Raw genomic sequence first — 19,840 nt, 5'->3', positions numbered from 1 at the left:
ATCAAAATAGAGCAAAACTATAGAGGGTTTTTTTAAATCAGATTTTTTTATAAAAAGTAATCGGATTTCTTTATTTTCCTTCCTAAGAGTTGCTTTAAATATTATTTTTCTTAAATTAATTTAAAATATATTTTTTATCAAATTTGCTTTTATCTTAAAAGTTGCTTTGATAAACTATTTATTAGCTACACTGTAAATGAAAAGGGCTTTCCCTAAAGCGGGGAAGGGGGAACTTTTTATCTGCCAAGGGCCATTTGGATATTTATAACATCATTCGAGGGCCATACAACATTATCAACTTAAAAATTAGCCTGCTATATTTAGTCAAACATTTAACTGACCCCTAATGCCTTGGCAGGGCCAGACGAGATGATTTTGAGGACCTTAAACTGCCTAAGAGCCTGATGTTCCCCATCCCTACCCTAGAGCCAGTATAGAATTTACCAGTATAGAGTTCTCAGAGGCTTTCCTGGAAGATTGAGGTTGCTGCTGACTTGGCAGTTTGTCTGGAGTGGCCCTGCATATCCCTTAATCAGAATTTAAAGTGATTATTCTAGCAGTAATGAATCTAAGCTAATTCACTTAATACAGAAAAACTGCATCAACCTCAAAGGGCTATTTTAGGAGGCTTACTAGAATTGTAATGTCTACTAAATTCTGCTCATTTGTAGTGATCCTGAAAACATTTTGTGTGTGTATATAAGACATAAGTTTAAGGGGAAAAAAAGACTGTTTCAAAATAACATCTCACTCCATTTTTAAAGTTACTTTCTAAGGGTGTGTTGTTTTTTTGACACTGATTTGTTTTAAGGTAAAATGTAATGAAATAGGTAAACCTGGACAGTATAGTATGTGGTTATGTATTATTATCAAATTCAAAGGGTTACAATAATGATTAAATGAGAAATAAATAAAAAACTCCATCCCTGGCACTGAGTAAGCTCTTAGTAACTGGGGGAGCTACTGCACCCATCACCATGATAGTGCTAGTTCTGGTCTATACTAATAAAAGGCCTGTGGCCATGATGCCGGGGGGCACGAGCTACTAGCGGTGAAGAGCTATGAGCAGTGGAGGGCAGGACGTGAGCTACTAGTGGCAGAGGGCGAGGTGGCCAGCTGAGGCAAGCGGAAGTGAGCTACTTGCGCACAATTTCATGCACACTGGGCCTCAAGTCCTATCTAATAAAAGAGTAATATGCAAATTGACCATGCCTCTGCTACACCCACAAACCACACCCACCAGCCAATCAGGAGTGAGTATGCAAATTAACCCAACCAAGATGGCTGCGGCCACGGAGAGAGCAGGAGGCTTTGGTTTCCCCGGCAATGGAGGAAGCCAAGCTCTCCGCCTGCCCTGGCCTGCCTTGGCCTCCGCTTAAGGCTACAAAGTTTCAATTATAGAAGATAAATAAATCCCAAAAATGGCGGCAGCCACAGAGCTGGAGAGGACAGGAGGCTTGAGTTGCCCACGGCGATGGAGGAAGCCAAGCTTCTGCAGCCCTGGCCTGCCTTGGCCTCCACTTAAGGCTACAATGTTTCAATTACAGAAGATAAATAAATCCCAACAAAAATGGCTGTGGCCACGGAGCAAGCAGGAGGCTTGGCTCCGCTCAAGGCTACAAAGTTTCAATTATAGAAGATAAATAAATCCCAGATACCAGGGCCTCCGCTTGGGTTGCCGGGGGGCGTGGCCAGCCTGCAAACCACCACAGGCCCCTCGCCCAGGCCGCTCCACGCCCCAAGGGAACCCCCACCCTGATCCAGGACACCCTTCAGGGCAAACCAGCCGGCCCCCACGCCTGCACCAGGCCTCTATCCTATCTAATCCTATCTAATAAAAGAATAATATGCAAATTTACCATCACTCCAACACACAAGATGGCTGCCCCCATGTGGTCAAAGATGACTGCGCCCATGTGGACACAAGATGGCCGCCACAAGATGGCCAGCAGGGGAGGGCAGTTGGGAGGGACCAGGTCTGCAAGGGAGGGCAGTTGTGGGCGATCAGGCCAACAGGGGAGGGCAGTTGGGAGGGACCAAGACTGCAAGGGAGGGCAGTTGGGGGCGATCAAGCCTGCAGGGGAGGCAGTTAGGGGTGACCAGGCCAGCGGAGGAGGGAAGTTGGGGGCGACCGGGCCTGCAGGGAAGGGCAGTTGGGGGGGACCCAGGCCTGCAGGGGAGAGCAGTTGGGGGGTACCAGGTCTGCAGGGTAGGACAGTTAGGGGTGACCAGGCCTGCAGGGGAGGGTAGTTAGAGGCAAACAGGCTGGCAGGGGAGCAGTTAGGCATTAATCAGGCTGGCAGGGGAGTGGTTAGGGAGTGATCAGGCTGGCAGGCAGAAGCGGTTAGGGGCAATCAGGAAGGCAGGCAGGCAAGCAGTTGAGAGCCAGCAGTCCTGGATTGTGAGAGGGATGTCACAGATTGGAGAGGGTGCAGGCTGGGCTGAGGGACACCCCCCCCCCATGCACTAATTTCGTGCACCGGGCCTCTAGTACTATTATAATAAACACATTGGCTTTTAGAGCCAATATTTAGTTCCAAATCTCTTTTTAAAAAGTGTTTCTTGATTTTGATATTTTGTTTTGAAACTTATTTCTGTGTTTATTCTGTAATTATGTAGAGAAATGTTTTCTGTTAATCTAAGTTTTTCTCAAGCCATGTATGTTTTATGAAACATGCATATCAGAAGCCTATTAAGGTGCTCTAGGAGATGAGTAAGTTAGAAGATAGCTTGGCAGCAACTTTTTCTGATATCTCTGTAAGACAGTACTCCCCCCAAACCCCCAAGAAATCAAGGGGACATGAACATAGAGATAAAATGAGTTACCTTACAATAACAGCTGACTTGACCTTTATTTCCACTAATCAGCATCTTAGTTATTAAAATCTGTATTATATTTCATTTCCTTTTGTTTATACTTACGGTAACAAGTTGGTATGATCCACCTTCTTTGCTACATTAAAGGACAGCCTAGTTTTGTTATCTCTGCCTGAAAGTATTTTTAGCCCTCTTGTCCATAATCAATAAGCTTATGCATTAAGACTTTGCCAAAAAAAGTTGCATATGGATGTGGTTGTGGTTGTGGTTGTGGGTTTATTTTAGAGTGAAGGGGAAGATAAGATGGCCCATGCACTGGAGAGGAGAAAAACAGAAGGGAAAAGGGCCAGATCTGATTTAATATCATTTAGCCTATCAATCTTATTTCTTTCACTCAACATATTGGCATCTATAATGCTTTTTCTGTTGTTTCTTTTAGACCAATTCGTTTTATTTCATATAGTAGAGACCCGGTGCACAGATTCGTGCACTGGGCGGGTTTCCTCGGCCTGGCCTGCAGGGATCAGGCCAAAACTGGCTCTCCAACATCCCCCAAAGGGACCCGGATTGTGAGGGCACAGGCCAGGCCGGGGAGGGACCATGGGAGGGCTCCAGGGCATGTCCTGCCCATCTTGCCCAGTCCTGATTGGGGCTGGGGAGGGACTGTGGGAGGGCTCCAGGGCCTGTCTCGCCCAGGTCCGATCGGTCTGACCCCAGCAGCAAGCTAACCTACCAGTCGGAGCGTCTGCCCCCTGGTGATCAGTGTGCATCATAGTGACTGGTTGAATGGTTGAAAGAACTGTCCAACACTTAGCATATTAGGCTTTTATTATATAGAATTGCAGGGGACAATTTAATACCTAGTGACATCTCATTACAATGCTAAGCATAATGTCTTTTTCCCCCCAGCTTTATCTATATATATAAAAGCCTAAGCAACCATTTGACTGGTAGCTGTGACGTGCACTGACCACCAGTGGGCAGACGCTCAACGCATAGGCATGGAAACATGGAACAGACTGATGAATCTCAGAGGGAAAGGGGGAGGAGGGAGGGGGAGAAGAGATTAACCAAAGATCTTATATGCATACTAGAGGCCCGGTGCACCCTGCGGGGATCGGGCCAAAACAGGCAGTCCAGTATCCCCCAAGGGGTCCCAGATTGCGAGAGGGTGCAGGCCAGGCTGAGGGAACCTACCAGTGCACAAATCCATGCACCGGGCCTCTAGTCTACATATATAAAAAGCCAGCGACTGGAACACCGTAACTACCAGAACGACCGGTCACTATGACGCACACTGCGGCCAGTGAACCAGCCCAATCGGGGGCGGGGTGGGGGGTGGCCGGCCAGCCAACTTCCCTCAGCCCTTCCCCTCAGCCAGCCCCACCCCTGATCGGCCTCTCCCACCCCAATAAGGGGCAGGGCCGGCTGGCCAGCCTCCTGCAGCCCCTGCCCCGTGTGGGCTCGCACCACCCCAACTGGCCCGCAGCCCCTCCCCCAGCCAGCTCCGCCCCCAGTTGGCCCCCCCGACTCTGATCAGGGGCAGGGCTGGCTGGCCAACTACCCATGGCCCCTTTCCCAGGCTGCTGGCCCACGATCAGCCCCTGCCACCCCATTCGGGAGCAGGGCCAGCCAGCCCACCACCCATAGCTGCTCCCCATGGCCGGCCCCAGCCTCGATCAGCCCCTACCACCCCAACTGGGGGTGAGGCCCGCCGGCCAACCTCCCACTGTCTTCTCCTCCTGATAGGCCTGGCCCCGATCCACCTATTGGGGCCGGGCTGGCCAGACCCCACCCATGCACGAATTTGTGCACTGGGCCTCTAGTCTACACTAATAAAAGAGAAAGATGCAAATTGACCGTACCTTCTTGGTGCCCACCAGCCAATCAGGAGTATGCAAATTAACCCAACAAAGATGGTGGGTTAATTTGCATATGCAGGTGCTAGCGGCCGGGGGTGTTCCACACCACCTCAGCTGCTCCGGGCCTCTGGACAGCGTGGGGAGGCAGAAAGGCAGCTCCGGGCCAGAGTGAAGGCGGTGCCGGCAGCCAGGGGAAGGAAGGCCCATTCTTGCACAAATCTTCGTGCATCGGGTTTCTAGTTAATATATAATTGTCCCTAGCTGGTTTGGCTCAGTGGATAGAGTGTAGGCCTACAGACTGAAGGGTCCCAGGTTCGATTCCAATCAAGGGCACGTGCCAGGTTGCAGGCTTGATTTCTTGTAGAGGGCATGCAGGAGGCAGCCAATCAATGATTCTCTTTCATCATTGATTTTTCTATCTCTCCCTCTCCCTTCCTCTCTGAAATGAATAAAAATATTTTTTAAAAGATACAATTGATATGTAACATTTTTGTAAATTTAAGGTGTATGATGTATTGATTTGATATTCTTATATATTGCAAAATGATTACCACTGTAACGTTAGCGAAGCATAATTTACACATGACAGACTTAATACATGTTTGAAAATTGGATGATTTCATTTTGGCTTATATTTATTAACTGAGTAGTTACTATGTGTTAGGCACTATGTTGAGCTCTAGGGCAACAAAGATGAATATAGTATAATCTGTGTTCTCTAGGGCTCCCCAACTAGGGGATAAAACAGACTCATAAGTAAATAAGTGCATGCTCTGGCCAGTGTGGCTCAGTTGGTTGAGCGCTGTCCTGTATACCAGAAGATGGTGGGGTCGATTCCCAGTCAGGGTACATACCCAGGTTGCAGGTTTGATCCCCGGTTGGAGTGAGTGTGGGAAGCCATTGATTGGTTTCTCTCTCTCTAACTTTCTCTCTCTCTCTCTCTCTCTCTCTCTCTCTCTCTCTCTCTCTCTCTCAAAAAAAAAGGGGGGCAATTGTTCTTTTATGATTATTGTGTCACGCTTGAACAGAAAAAGGAGAGTTTACTTTGGAAAGATTAGGGAAAGAGGGTTTATTTTTATTGTTGATAGCATTAAAATTCTTAGTTATTTCACCTGATTTTCACTTTGAATAACAGTTACCTAGGTGAACAGGTATTTTCTGAACCACATAGCTGATCCTTGAAGGACTTGACTCCACATTGCATATCTGAAGGAAAATAGAGTCTAAATGGGGAGACAAGACATAAATATTATGAAAAGTTAAATAACAGTTCAAGACAAGAATAGAAGAGATATCATAAGATAGTTTTGAGTAGCCTCTCAGTAAATTAATTATCCAAATAGTAATTGCTAATAGAATTCAAAGGAGAAATTCACTATGGTCTAGTGTGATGAGGGAACTCTTCCTCATTCATACTGTACCTGTTCTCCATCCTCATCCAGGCCTCTGGTTCCCTGGTGATTCCTTTTTCTCCTGTGTCCCCTGTATAGGTTTACTTTCTTCCCTCTCTATTCTAAAACATTGGTTCATCATTTCAATCTGCCACGCTTCAAGCCCAGACCCGTCAGACCACCTTCTTTCTCCACTTCTAAACTCAGGCTGCTAAGTCCTTTGGGAAAGTTTTACCTGACCAGTCAGCATGGTTCATCCTCTTCACTGCACACAGAGTTGTTTTTCAAAAAGCAAATCTCTGCTTAGAATATTCTCATGGCCCACCTCTGTCTTTACAATTAAACAAACAAAAAGAGCAAATTTCTTTTGTCACTATGCACTTATTAATGATCTGCAGTTGCATCGACTCCTTTGCCAGCACAATTCTGATATAAGGTAATCAGTAACCCATATCTCATCTTAGCAGTCCCCTTGATAATCTCCCCACCCCACTTCACACATACACTTTTCTGCTCTTGCTTTCTACTAAGGCCCCTCATTTAAGGCCTTGTCCTTTGCCTTAGACATAGGGACCTGTTTTCTGTTTCCCACAAATACCATATATTCTCTTTCTTCTAGATGTTGCTGTTCCCTCCTATAGTGCAATATCTCTACTATTCAAAAGCTCCTTAATAGATGCCATTTACTATGTTCTAAGCAGAGTGCTTTACATGCCTTTCTTCATTTAATCCTCACATCAACCTAGTGGAATAAATTTATTTCCCTTTACGTTAGAGATACGGACACCAAGGCCTAGAAGAGGTCGTGTGATTTGTGCAAGGCACACTTTTACTAAGAGCAACCTAGAATTCAGCCCATTGCTCTACAAATTGTTATGCTGCCTTCTCTTAGGAAAATGAGTATATTTTATTTATTTTTCTATATTTAGCACCTAACAAAAGGCATAGAAAATATTTGTTGAGGATGAAGTGAGGTTTGAGCTAGTCTTAAGGAATGAGAATGTTCTCGGCTGGAGAAATCATAGACAAATAAAGAAATAGAGGGGAAACCAAGATGGCGGCATAGGTAAACACCTGAAATTGCTGCCTCGCACAACCACTTTAAAACTACAACTAAAAGACAAAACAGACATCATCCAGAACCACAGGAAGGCTGGCTAAGTGAAAATTCTACAACTAGAAGGGAAGAGAAAAGCACACGGAGACTCAGAGGAGATGCAGAAGTAAAGTGCAGAGGTATGGAGGCACACGCACAGAAAGGGCTGGCAACTGAGGACACGGTTGTCTTTTTCAGTCAGGAGGGAGACTCAAGCTCCTGACTGCTCTGAACTCCAGTTCCGGATGAGACTCTGGGGACCCAGACTCATATGGGGAGAAACTGGACTGTCTCGCTTTGGGTGGAACTCATGGGCAGCTTTCTCTTAGAGGTGCTTGCAGCGATTACCACGGGACACTGAGACCCAGGGGCCTCTTAGGGCAGGGCTGAGGATCAGCATAGCTGTTTGCTCCACCCTGTTGATTCCCTGAGACCCCGCCCCACACAAGCTGTGTACAGAGGCTCTTGCATATGAATGGCCTGGCCCATTGCAATCTAAAATTACCTAACAAACTGCAGCTGGGTCAGAGAGCCCCAGAACTTCCAAAAGAAGGCCCAAGGCCCCACAGCAGCTTGCATTGCTTCACAGCTGGGCCTCATCTGGGCACCTCCAAACCCAAACAAATAAGAGGAATCTGCAGATCTCTCCTCAGCTCCTGCTGGGTGGCCTCAGGCAGAGGCTAAATTTGCACCTCTTTGTCCAAGAGCCAGTGTACCCAGTGGTCAGAGTGGGACCATCCAGATTACAACTCCTCAGATCCATAAGGGACACACTCAAGGGGTAGATTCAGTGAGCACCAAAGCCCCACTGAAGCAAGTCTTGCCCCATAAGGGTGTCTCCAGCACAGAAGTTCTCCCATCGTAGACACAGCTGACCCTCACAGCCAATTGGCCTGGAGGTCAATTCCTCCCAGTGATACCAACCACAATCAAGGCTTAACTACAACAAGACTGTGCACACAGCCCACAAAGGGGTGCACCAAGAGGGTCCATCTCAGGTAATTGGGGAGGCTGAGCCACTGGGCCCTATAGGACACCTAGCACACAAAACCACTCTATCAACTCAGGGAAGCAGCCAAAATGCGGAGACAAAGAAGCAGGTCACAAATGACAGAAATGGAGGAAAGCAAACTACTGGATATAGAGTTCAAAACCACAGTTAAAAGGTTTTTCAAGAATCGTCTAGAAACCGCCGATAAATTTAGTGAGACCCTCGAAGATATGAAAAAGGATCAACTAGAAATTAAAAATACACTGACTGAAATAAAGAATAATATACAGAGATCCAACAGCAGACTAGAGGATCCCAAGAATCAAGTCAAAGATTTGAAATACGAAGAAGCAAAAAACACCCAACTGGAAAAGCAAAAAGAAAAAAGAATCCAAAAATATGAAGATAGTGTAAGGAGCCTCTGGGACAACTTCAAGCGTACCAACATCTGAATTATGGGGGTGCCAGAAGAAGAGAGAGAGCAAGATATTTTTTAAAATTAATTTCTTTATTGATTAAGGTATCACATATTTGTCCGAGAGCAAGATATTGAAAACCTATTTGAAGAAATAATGACAGAAAACTTCCCCCACCTGGTGAAAGAAATAGACTTACAAGTCCAGGAAGCACAGAGAACCCCAAACAAAAGGAATCCAAAGAGGACCACACCAAGACACATCATAATTAAAATGCCAAGAGCAAAGGACAAAGAATATTAAAAGCAGCAAGAGAAAAAGAGTTACCTACAAGGGAGTACCCATACGATTGTCAGCTGATTTCTCAACAGAAACTATGCAGGCCAGAAGGGAGTGGCAAGAGATATTCAAAGTGATGAATAGCAAGAACCTACAACCAAGATTACCCAGCAAAGCTATCATTCAGAATTGAAGGTCAGATAAAGAGCTTCACAGATAAGAAAAAGCTAAAGGAGTTCATCACTGCCAAACCAGTATTATATGAAATGCTGAAGGGTATTCTTTAAGAAGAGGAAGAAGAAGGAAAAGGTAAAGATAAAAATTATGAACAACAAATACATATCTATCAAGTGAATCTAAAAATCAAGTGAATAAAAAATCTGATGAACAGAATAAACTGGTGAATATAATAGAATCAGGGGCATAGAAAGGGAGTGGACTGACAATTCTCGGGGGGGGGGGGAGAAACGGTGTGGGGGGTGCGGGAAGAGACTGGACAAAAATCGTACACCTATGGATGAGGACATTGGGGAGAGGGGTGGGTAAGGGCAGAGGGTGGGGTGGGAACTAGATGGAGGGGAGCTATGGGGGGAAAAAAGAAGAACAACTGTAATAATCTGAACAATAAAGATTTATTTAGAAGATGAAAAAAAATTTAAAAATAAAAAAAGAAATAGAGAATAATGACCAGGTTACTGTGGGTTTAAAAGGTACGCTTTGCTGAGAGCAGTATTGAGGGGTTTTTCTAGCCATAATTATCCAAGTTTTCTTGAGCCTTCTCTATCTGCGCCTGCTCCAGTCTTCTCTTGACCTTTGCAAAAAATTCCTCCAGGTACCAGTTGAATCTTCTGTTATCATCTCTTGAATCCAATCTGCTCAGGCTTTAGTTCCACTATTACACCAGAATGGCTATTACTGAGGTCACTGGTGACTTCTTTATTCCTAAATCCAGTAGACATTTCTCAGTTATCTTCTTACTGTCCACATCATTTGTCTCAGGTGACTCCAGTCTTATATACTTTTTTCCAGGATGCCATACTATCTTGGTTTTCCTCCTACCTCACTAGTTGTAATTTCTTCCTCTGCTACTCAGCCTCTGGATGATAGAGTGCCCCAGGCTCAGTCCTCATAAGGTTTTGTTGTTTTTATTTGTGTGTATTTTTCTTTCAATCTACACTCCCTTACTGATCCAATCCAATCTTTTATTTGTAAATACCATCTACATCAAGCATGTCAAACTCAAAGGCTAACACGGGCCAAATAAACAAGGTTTAAGTTTATGTGGGCCACAAAAATAACCAAAAGTTTACATTTTCATAGAAACAGAGGTTTATTTCGATAGAGATATGCTGAATACAAAGGGCTGAAATAAATGAGTTATTTATTGTTAACATAAAATAATAGAACACTTTAATAAAAATTAATATTTTTCTTGAACATTAACTTATCAGACACTGAATAACTACACAAATTAATAAGCGTAACACAAATAAGCCTATTTTTCTTGTTCTCTGAAAGCGAATTATTTCCTATTGCGCACACCAAAACAAATCAGTCCAAGACTAATGATGTGGCAATTGGCTGCTAAAATATTTGCTGCTAGTATTAGTGGAGAGAAATGGTGTGCCTGCACGTAAGGTGCGTAAGAAAATTGGATGCAACACGATTATAGTAATCAGTCATTAACGAACTTTGTAGTTCGTTACTAAAAATTATATATAACAGGATATTGTAAAAATTAAATCATAAAATTTTTATTAAAACATTTCTTACATACCGTTATATTGTCTGGGCTGCAAAAATACTTGTGGGCCGCGAGTTTGACATGCTTGATCTACATGCTAATGACTCCTTAGTTTATATCTCTAATCCAGATCTCTCTCCCTGACCTTGACTCTTATAATTAACTTCCTACTAATATCTCCACTAGGAAGTCTAGTAGACATCCCAAACTTAACATATTCAAAATTAAACTCTTAACCTTCCCCTGAAAAGCTGCTTCTCCTATGGTGTTTCCCATTTCAATTTATGGTAACTCCAGCTTTCCACTTGCTAAAGCTAGAACCTTGGATTCTTATACTCTGCATTAGCTTATCAGGAATTTATTCAAAATGTATCCCAATCTGACCACTTCACTGTTATCCCCCTGTGCACTCACCTGACTTATTATGTAACATCCTAACTGGTCCTCCTCAGCTTTGATGACCTACCTCCTGTTCTCAATGCAGGAGCCAGAGTGGCCCTTTGAACATAAGTTAGAGTATATCACAGTGCAAACCCTGCAGTGGCTCCCCACTACACTCAGAATAAAAACTAAAGTTATAAAAGCCTGCAAGACCAGTCTGACCCCCTGTTATCTGTATGATCTTCTGTCCTACTCCTCCTCTTCTGTGCCTGGTGGTTCAACCACACCAACTTCTTTGCAATTCAGACATGCCACTGCTCCTGTCCTGGGGCCTTTGCTCTTGCTCTTTCTTCTTCCTGGAAAGCTCTTTCCCAGAGGGCTCATGGCTGACTCCCTAACTTCCTTTAAATCTTTCCATCTCGGTGAAGTCTGCCCTAACCGTTATAACCCTTTATCCTGGGCTATCTTACCCTCCTGGGTTTTCCTCCCAGACCACTTAATCGCCTTCTGTTCAGTTAACTTACCTGTTTTGTTTACTTGACTGTTCTCTCCATGCTGGAAAATAAGCTCCAATAGGGGCAGGGATTTGTCTCTGTTTTCTTCATAATGCCTGCCTGAAGCAATGCCTAGCACAAGTAATTAATAAATAATTACTGAATTGAGTTAGATTAAAGTAAACTTAGATATTTACACCTGAAAATCTTTGGGAGATCTTAAGGTTCACTTGAGTAGATTTTCCAGCCATGATAAAGATATGTGAGCCCCAAACATAAAGAACACACATTTGACCAGGAAGATTTAACAGCTGTAGGTCTACATGTACTGTTATCATACTCCTTAATGTCATTTGGTATTAAATTTATGTTTAGTCCAGTGATTTATACAGGACTGGATTTTAGATTGCCTTCCCTCTCATACATACAACTAACAAGGCTTTAATCAGGGCATTAAGGATCTCTGAATAGTCCTTGCTTTTAAATCTGCATATCAGGAGGGGGCTGGGAGCATGAGTGGGAGGATGTCATGTCCCAGTGATTAATGATCTCTAGGAAGCTGAAAAGGGGAGAGTAATATACACAGTATTTCTACCCCCTGGAGTAGGAATGCAAACACCATTGTGTGGAACTGTGCATAGTCACTGACTTCCTGGTAGCTGGAGAATTTCATACACTCTTCTACCACAAATAAAACCGTCAGAGAAGTGACAGAGCTCAAAAAGCTGGCCTTCCTTACTTAAAAAGAATAGCTCAAACACAGTGAGCCAGAAAATTAATTTTGTAGTTGTTTGGGAACCCAGTTGTTTAATAAGAAATGAGAAAATGGGAACTTTTCTTGAAAAGCCTAAAACCTCCAAATATTTGTTGAATCAAATTCTACATTTGGTTTCTTAAACTTACCGAATTCCTGGAACCTGCTTATTTTAAATGAATTTAAAGGGAAACATTCCTTTGTAAGGAAATGCATTGTCTTAAACTTCAGTGTGGTCTCTATGGAAAATTCAGAGAATTATACTATCGATGGACTCTGGAGCCAAGTGCCCTAATGTGTTTTTTAAAAAACAAACCTAACATTTCAGAATGGTTTGTACAGTTTTAGAAAGTAATTCTAAAGTAGAGTTCTTTTGTTTATTTTAATCCTAGTGAATGTATGATATTTAATAACAGTTCCCAAATGTTTAAGTCAGAAGCAAAACATTTTTAACTATAGATAAGGGACTCCAGATGTTTGCAAAATATTTTTAAAGGAAGTTTGTGAGGAAAGCATTTTATTTACAAATAACCAAAATTAGGTGATTTGTTTAATAGTAATGGTAATAGCAAAGCAGCAGCAGCAGTTATAGTCGATTTTTAGTGGGGACAGTGAAATAACTTGTATTTTACCAGGAACCATTCATTCATAGGAATAATTGTTAAATTATTTTTGTTCTTGACTCGGAAATTTTTTATATCTTTACATTACCACTCATTGTTCTGCATTGTCTAATTTTTAAACTTTAATTTCTTATGAATTTTTCCATATTATAAAAAGAAAGAAAAGAAATACTCATTTTGTGGGAAATGGAGCCACACTTCAGGGTAAAGGAGAGGGAAAAAATCCTTGTATTTTATTTCTGTTTTGATGTTTATTTTGTTTTATTCTTGAGAATGTCACTATAGTCTAAATTAAAAGGAACTACTGTGGTCTAAATTAAGACAGCATCAGATAGATTAAGCTCTGAATTTGGTTTCCAAGTGGTTAGACTTTTAAATTGCATTTGCAAGAGTTTATTTTTAGTCAGGATGTGGCTATTTTTAGATCTGCTTCTCTGTCACTAGGAAATGTAATGCCTGTCTTTCCATTGTTGTTTATCAGGAAGTTCTGAGACACAGGTTTATAAGATCCAGTTAGCACAGAACACCGCTTCTCCTTTTAGATGAAAGAATATTAAATCGTGCGTGAAGGAAAAAATATGTTAATTGAGAACATGTGTAATTTTTTAATTTTTAGTGTCATTTTAATCTCTTGTACACTGAGCAACAGTGCCAGATTTTTAGGGAATACCAAAAAATACAAGGTTTGAGTTCCCCCTGCTGGTGTGCATTCCAGGCTTGTGCATTCATTAACATATAGCAGAAAGGCCTAGGCGATATAGAAAATTGCTGTGTTGGCCTTTTTAAAAAGATGAGAGTTCAAGAAAAAGCACCATTACCCATTTTCTGCAAATGTTTTACCAAAAAAAAAAAAAAAAAAAAAGGGATGATCTAAAAATTGTATTTTCTACATCTAGAAAGAACAAAACTTAATCTTATAATATTTGATTTTAATGTTGTTCCCTCCATGATAAAGTGCTTATATACAGTGCTTTTCAAATGCTTTATGTTGTAATCTAAGGAATAATAAAACACCAGTGTATCCACAAAAGGATTTAAAACCCCAAGGAAATAATGCAAAGCCAGCATTGGTCATAATAAAATGGAAGACTGGCGTTAAAGCTCACTAATTACTATTTTAGCATTTCAGAAAGTGACATGACATCATGTGATTGTGTGTGTCCATTTAACATCTGTTCTTTCTAATTTGTCTTATGTGTATTTGAAATAGTTCTCTTTATTTTCTATCTCTTAATAAACACAAGTAATATTAAAGGTTCATTTTGAAAAAGAAAAATTTTAATTGACTCCTAAAAGTCACTTCTGAACTTCTTATTGTGTTTGCATTTTAAAGGACTATTCAATCAAATTAAAATATTGTATTTTTAAATTGCTTTTCAGCAATGCAGTCAACCTTTTAAGCAATGTTCCGGTCTCTTGTTTGGATGTTCTCATTTGTCCATTAACACATGAAGAAACAACCCACGAGGCAACGACTCTAGATGAACTGCCCAGTGATAAAACAGCTGAGAAAGAAACAGTTTTGAAAAACAATACCATGGTATACAATGGTATGAATATGGAGGCCATTCACGTTTTACTCAATTTTATGGAGAAGAGAATAGACAAGGTAAGGCTGATAAAATGGAAGCCTTGGGAAAATGCTTATAAAGAATGTAAATGTGCCATATATACAAACATCGCAGGACATGATTTTTAAATCTAAGCTTTTTAAAATAGCTGACGCCTTGCATAATTATTTGTACTCTGGAAAGCACTCTGTTCCAATATATGATAAATGGCTGAAACTGAGTGAATTTATTTCTTTAAAGCTGAAAATTGTGTTGCTGCAACACCAAAATTTTGACTAGTGCCTGAAAACAAAGGAAAAATTGCTTTTCTATATAGGTGTTTTGTAAATCCTAGAAATAAAAATTATCACCTCCCAAAAAAACTCAATGATAAATGCATTCTATACTATCTAAAAGACATCCTTAAAAGAAAAATCACCACCTTTCCATTTGTTGTGAGTTGCTTATTTTCTCTCATCTATCACTTGCTTTGTCAGGTAACTATATTGAAAGGCAGCAAGGTAGTTTGCGTGGGTCATCAAAGCCTTTGCCTCACTTAAGCTCATTGATTAAGCCAGTGAGGATCCTACAAAAAGTAGTAAAATTCAGGAAGGATAGAAGTAATCCTTAGTAAACATAAAGCCAACTGATGAAATGGAAATATCGTTAAGAAAATAATTTTTTGAATGGTTTTTAAAGATTCGGTAGCATAAAATGTTCCCCCCTCAAAAAGGAGTATTATAACATGCTCAGTTATATGGATGAAAGTAACACTATTAGTAAGTACACTAATGTAGCATGTATGGCTTTTTTTTTCTAGGGAAGCAGCTATAGAGAGGGCCTAACTCCAGTTCTCAGCTTATTAACAGAATGCTCCCGAGCCCATCGAAACATCAGAAAGTATCTCAAAGATCAGGTAACTGCTTAATGCACATAACAACTTAAAGTTAATTTTCTGTGAGTGTTTTTTTAAACATAGAATTAATGAGTTGAATTCTTTCATAATTTTTTTTCACAAGGTCAGAAACTCAGAAAAGTTTGTATTAATCTTTGAAATCTTCCTAATACCGAAATAAGTGATCCTGTGTATTTTTTATCATTTATTCAACAAATACTCATTGAAATCTATTATATGCTGTGCTCTAAGCATTGTTCTAAGCATTGAAATACAAATAAGGTCTTTGACATGTGGGGTTTACCTTATAGTGGGGGGACAAAAAGTAAACAAATAAATATATAATATAATGGCAAGTAGTGATAAGTGTTCTGAAAATAGGTACAGCAGGGGAAGGGAAGACTTAGGGGAATGAGAGAAGGCCTCCCCGAGGAAATAAAATTTGAGCAAAAACTTGATAAGTAAGAAAAGGATCTCTGAAAATATTCTGGAAGAAGAATGTACCAGAGAGAACAAATTCAAAGTCCCTAAGAGGAGATGATGCTTTGGAATGCTTAAGGAAAAGCAAGAAAACTAGATAAGTGTGCAAGGGGGAAGGGGGAGAGTAATGGACAAAGTAAAAGAGGTAAACAAGAACTAAATAACATAAGAGTGTATAGGACCTTTCATTCTCTTGAAGTGAAATGGGAAAGCATTGGACTATTTGGAGTAAGGGAATGATGTGACCTCATTTATATTTACAGATAACACTGGCTACTATATGTAGGATAGACTAGAAGAGTGTGAGTAGATGTGAGGATACTAGCCCAAAGAGAACTGATGATGAAGGTTTGAAGTAGGATGTTAGGAGTTAGAGATCATAGTAAGAAATCCTCTTTTTACCTGGCAGGTGTGGCTCAGAGGTTGAGCGTCGACCTATGAACCAGGAAGTCATGGTTCAGTTCCCAGTCAGGGCATATGTCCTGGTTGCGGGCTTGATCCCCAGTAAAGGGCATGCAGGAGGCAGCTGATCAATGATTCTCCCTCATTATTGCTGTTTCGATCTCTCTCCCCCTCTCCATTCTTCTCTAAAACCAATAAAAATAATATTTTTTAAAAAGAAATCTTTCCATCACTTCATCTGTACCACTGTATCTTTTGTCTTCCCCTCTGTCACATGGTTGAATTGTCCCTGCTTTCTTCTGTGGCCAGCCTCTGCACTTTTATCCTGGATCTCTTTCCCTCTCACCTTCTCACCTTCTTTGATCCTGCATGTAGTTCCTCTCTTTCTTCTTACATTAATATTTTTTTAATGTACTCAATCATTTCTGTCTGCATACAAATACATCTTCTATTATAACAGCAAAAGAAACCCTCCCTTAATCCCACTTCTCAAGCTGCCTCCCCATTTCTCTGCTCTTTATGCAGTGTTCCTCAGAAGAGTTTTCTATACTCTGTCTTTTCTTTTTACTCATCTTTGATCTCATTCAGCAGTCATGATTTTGAAAATCATCTAAATACTGATGACTCCCAAATTGCTATCTCCAGCCCTGACCTATCCCCTAAGCTCTAGACTTAAATAACAAACTGCCTACTCATCTCCTCCCATTGGAAGTGCAGTAAATAATCTTAAGTTTAACATATCCCAAACTAATCTCCTGATTTTCCATCCTGTTTCTTCTCTTTCTTTACACATTCTAGTACATGGTACCACCAGTCACTTACTTGTTCATTTATTGCCATATAGGATTTCTCCTAATAAATATACCATGTTGATTTCCTCCCTCTATGTTTATCATAAAGATTTAGTAAGCACTTTTACTATGTATAGAGTACATTAATAGTTATTGCTGATGGGGAGAGATCAGAAAGTAGAGAGTCTATCTTTAAGGGATTTGCAGTGTATTGGAGTAAGGGGAGGTATCATAAAAGCATGAATAATCACTTAAGCAAAATAAACTAGTTAACTAATGGATTAAGGTCATTTCCAACTTGGACTATGGTAAGACATTCTACCATGACTTGATGAAGAAGGATAAATGAAAATTATTTCAGTTCCATACATTTCAGCTTTTTCACATAGGAGATCCAGTTATGACTAAGCTATTTAGATTTTGCTATCTATAACCAAGACAGCCCAAAAAACCTATTTGTTAAACAGCTTCTTTATATGAAGGCCTTGGGTCACACATGTATATTCAAAAGATTATGAGGCCCACCCCTTGTTCTCAAAGAAACAGCACAGTGTAGATAAAGAGATGAGACATGACAGTAAAAGATAACTAAAGACACAAGGCACAATGCAAAAATTCACTTTTCCTTCTAAGGAGGATGGACTATAGTCTATGATGTTCAAGAAAGGTAGAACTTAAAGGAACAGATGATTAACTTTGACAATATTCTAAATGGAACCAGGCCTAATTAATTATTATGCCCTACAGTTACTACCTGATTAAATCCCACTCATGCATACCCAAAGGAAATTGGTCTTGAGTATTCTGTATTTGGGCAGGTAGAAAGAGAACAGTTACAGATGGTAGGAAATTACTGATCCAGGTTGGGTTTGTCTGGAGAGGCATATAGAAGAGATGAGGTTGCTGTGGGTTTGAAAGAGAAGCTGGACAAGATTTGTAAAAAAAAAAAAAAAAGAAAAAAAAAAGAAAAGAAAAGAAAAGAAAGAAAAAAGAAAAAGTATTGGAGGGTAGTATTTGGGAGATAATAGAAAGGGTCCATACCAATGGAGTTTGTCTGCAAGTCCTATATAAACAATAAAAACAACAAAATTTCACTTAAACTTGTTTTAAGAAGCCCAAAATATAGCTAACAAAATTTTTGTGTGATAATTTTTATTAATAGACTAGAGGCCCGGTGCACAAAATTTGTGCACAGGAGGGGGGGGTCCCCTCAGCGCAGCCTGCACCCTCTCCAATCCAGGACCCCTAGGGGGATGTCCGACTGCCGGTTTAGGCCCGATCCCAGGGATTGGGCCTAAATCCCAGGGATCGAGCCTAAACTGGCAGTCAGACATCTTTCTCACAATCCTGGACCACTGACTCCTAATCACTCACCTGCCTGCCAGCCAGGTCGCCCCCAACTGCCCCCTCCCTGCTGGCCAGGTCGCTCCTAACTGCCCCCCGCTGCCAGCCTGGTCACCCTTACTGCACCCCCTCCACCCCCCCGCTAGCCTGGTCACCCCCAGATGCCACCCTCTGCCGGCCTGGTCATCCCTAACTGCCCCCCCCCCCCCCCACTGGCCTGGTTGCCCCACACAGCCTGCTGTTCAGTCATTTGGTTGTTCCTCACTAACCCCCGTGTCGGCCTGGTCGCCCCACACATCCTGCTGTTTGGTTGTTTGGTTGTCCCTCACCGCCCTGCCAGCCTGGTCGACCCACGCAGCCTGCTGTTCGGTCATTTGGTCATCCCTCACTAACCCCCCTGCCGACCTCGTTGTAGTCAACCATCTTGTGAGGGCATGAGGGTTAATTTGCATATTACCTCTTTATTATATAGGATTCTGTACTCTGGAATTATAGGCACATATTACAAGAAATCACTTGTTACATTTCTCAGTCTTCTACAAATAGGAGGTAAACTTAGTATGGTTGGCTGAATCAAATGAGAATTTATTGTGCAATTACTTTGTGGCTATAGTGCACAAAGAGCCTTGTGCTCTACTCTTCCAGAGATATTAAAATATGCATTCTGTAAACCTTTTGGGTAGACTACTTAATTTTCTGAAACTTAATTTCCACTTTTATTTACTGTTGTATCTCCAGTGCCTCTGGTACCTCTTGATACATGGTAGGCATTTAATATAGAGAGTGAGGGAAGGAAGGAAATAAGTTGAATGGACTAAATAAAATAATATACACATAAAGGGTCTGGCACAGTAAATTAGTATTTGACTTTGTATCTATCCTCATTTGTTAGCATAGTGCCTAATTTATAGAAGACAGACAGTAAAGAAATCCTACCTAATAATAGACAAATATGCAAATTGACCATACCTCCGACACACCCACAAGCCACGCCCACCATCCAATCAGAGCGAGTATGCAAATTAACCCAATCAAGATGGCTACAGCCACAGACAGCAAGGTTTCCTAGGTAACAGAGGAAGCCAAGCTTTCTGCCTGCCCTTGCCAGGCCTAAGCCTCCACTCAAGCTACAAAGTTTCAATTATAGAAGGTAAACAAATTCAAACAGAAATGGCGGCAGAATGGAGCTTGAGAGAGCAGGCCAGGGTTGCTCCCGGCAACAGGGGAAGCAAAGTTTTCTGCACACCCTGGCTGGGCCCACCCGCTTAAGGCAACAAAGTTTCAAATATAACCCCAACAGAAATGACTGCCGGCCACGGAGGGAGCCCCAGGCTTGGCTCCACTCCAGGCTACAAAGTTTCAATTGTAGAAGGAAAATAAATTCCAGATATCAGGGCCTCTGCTTGGGTTGCCAGGGGGCATGGCCGGCCTGCAAACCACCACAGGCCCCTCGCTCAGGCCTCCCCACGCCCCAAGGGAACCCCACCCTGATCAGGGACACCCTTCAGGGCAAACCAGCTGGCCCCCACC

At 41.7% G+C, this 19,840-nt stretch overlaps 1 protein-coding gene across 6 annotated transcripts in view; it reads left to right on the top strand.

Moving 5' to 3' along the window:
- The window catches only part of RIC8B (RIC8 guanine nucleotide exchange factor B), a 112,672-nt gene that overhangs the window by 47,487 nt on the left and 45,345 nt on the right, over positions 1-19,840 (top strand). For all 6 annotated transcript variants that reach the window (XR_013813631.1, XR_013813632.1, XR_013813633.1 and 3 more), the window contains exons 5-6: positions 14,229-14,457; positions 15,219-15,314. Coding sequence is in view for 2 of the 6 variants with exons in the window: in XM_079773882.1 (XP_079630008.1) it covers positions 14,229-14,457; positions 15,219-15,314 (325 nt within the window). In the remaining 4 variants the exon portion in view is untranslated. The remainder of the gene's footprint in view (positions 1-14,228; positions 14,458-15,218; positions 15,315-19,840) is intronic.

This window comes from Cnephaeus nilssonii (assembly GCF_951640355.1).
Source record: "Cnephaeus nilssonii genome assembly, chromosome: 6".
Lineage (NCBI taxonomy): Eukaryota > Metazoa > Chordata > Mammalia > Chiroptera > Vespertilionidae > Cnephaeus > Cnephaeus nilssonii.
Note: the sequence above shows the minus strand (reverse complement) of the source record. Positions and strands in the feature narration are given on the sequence as shown.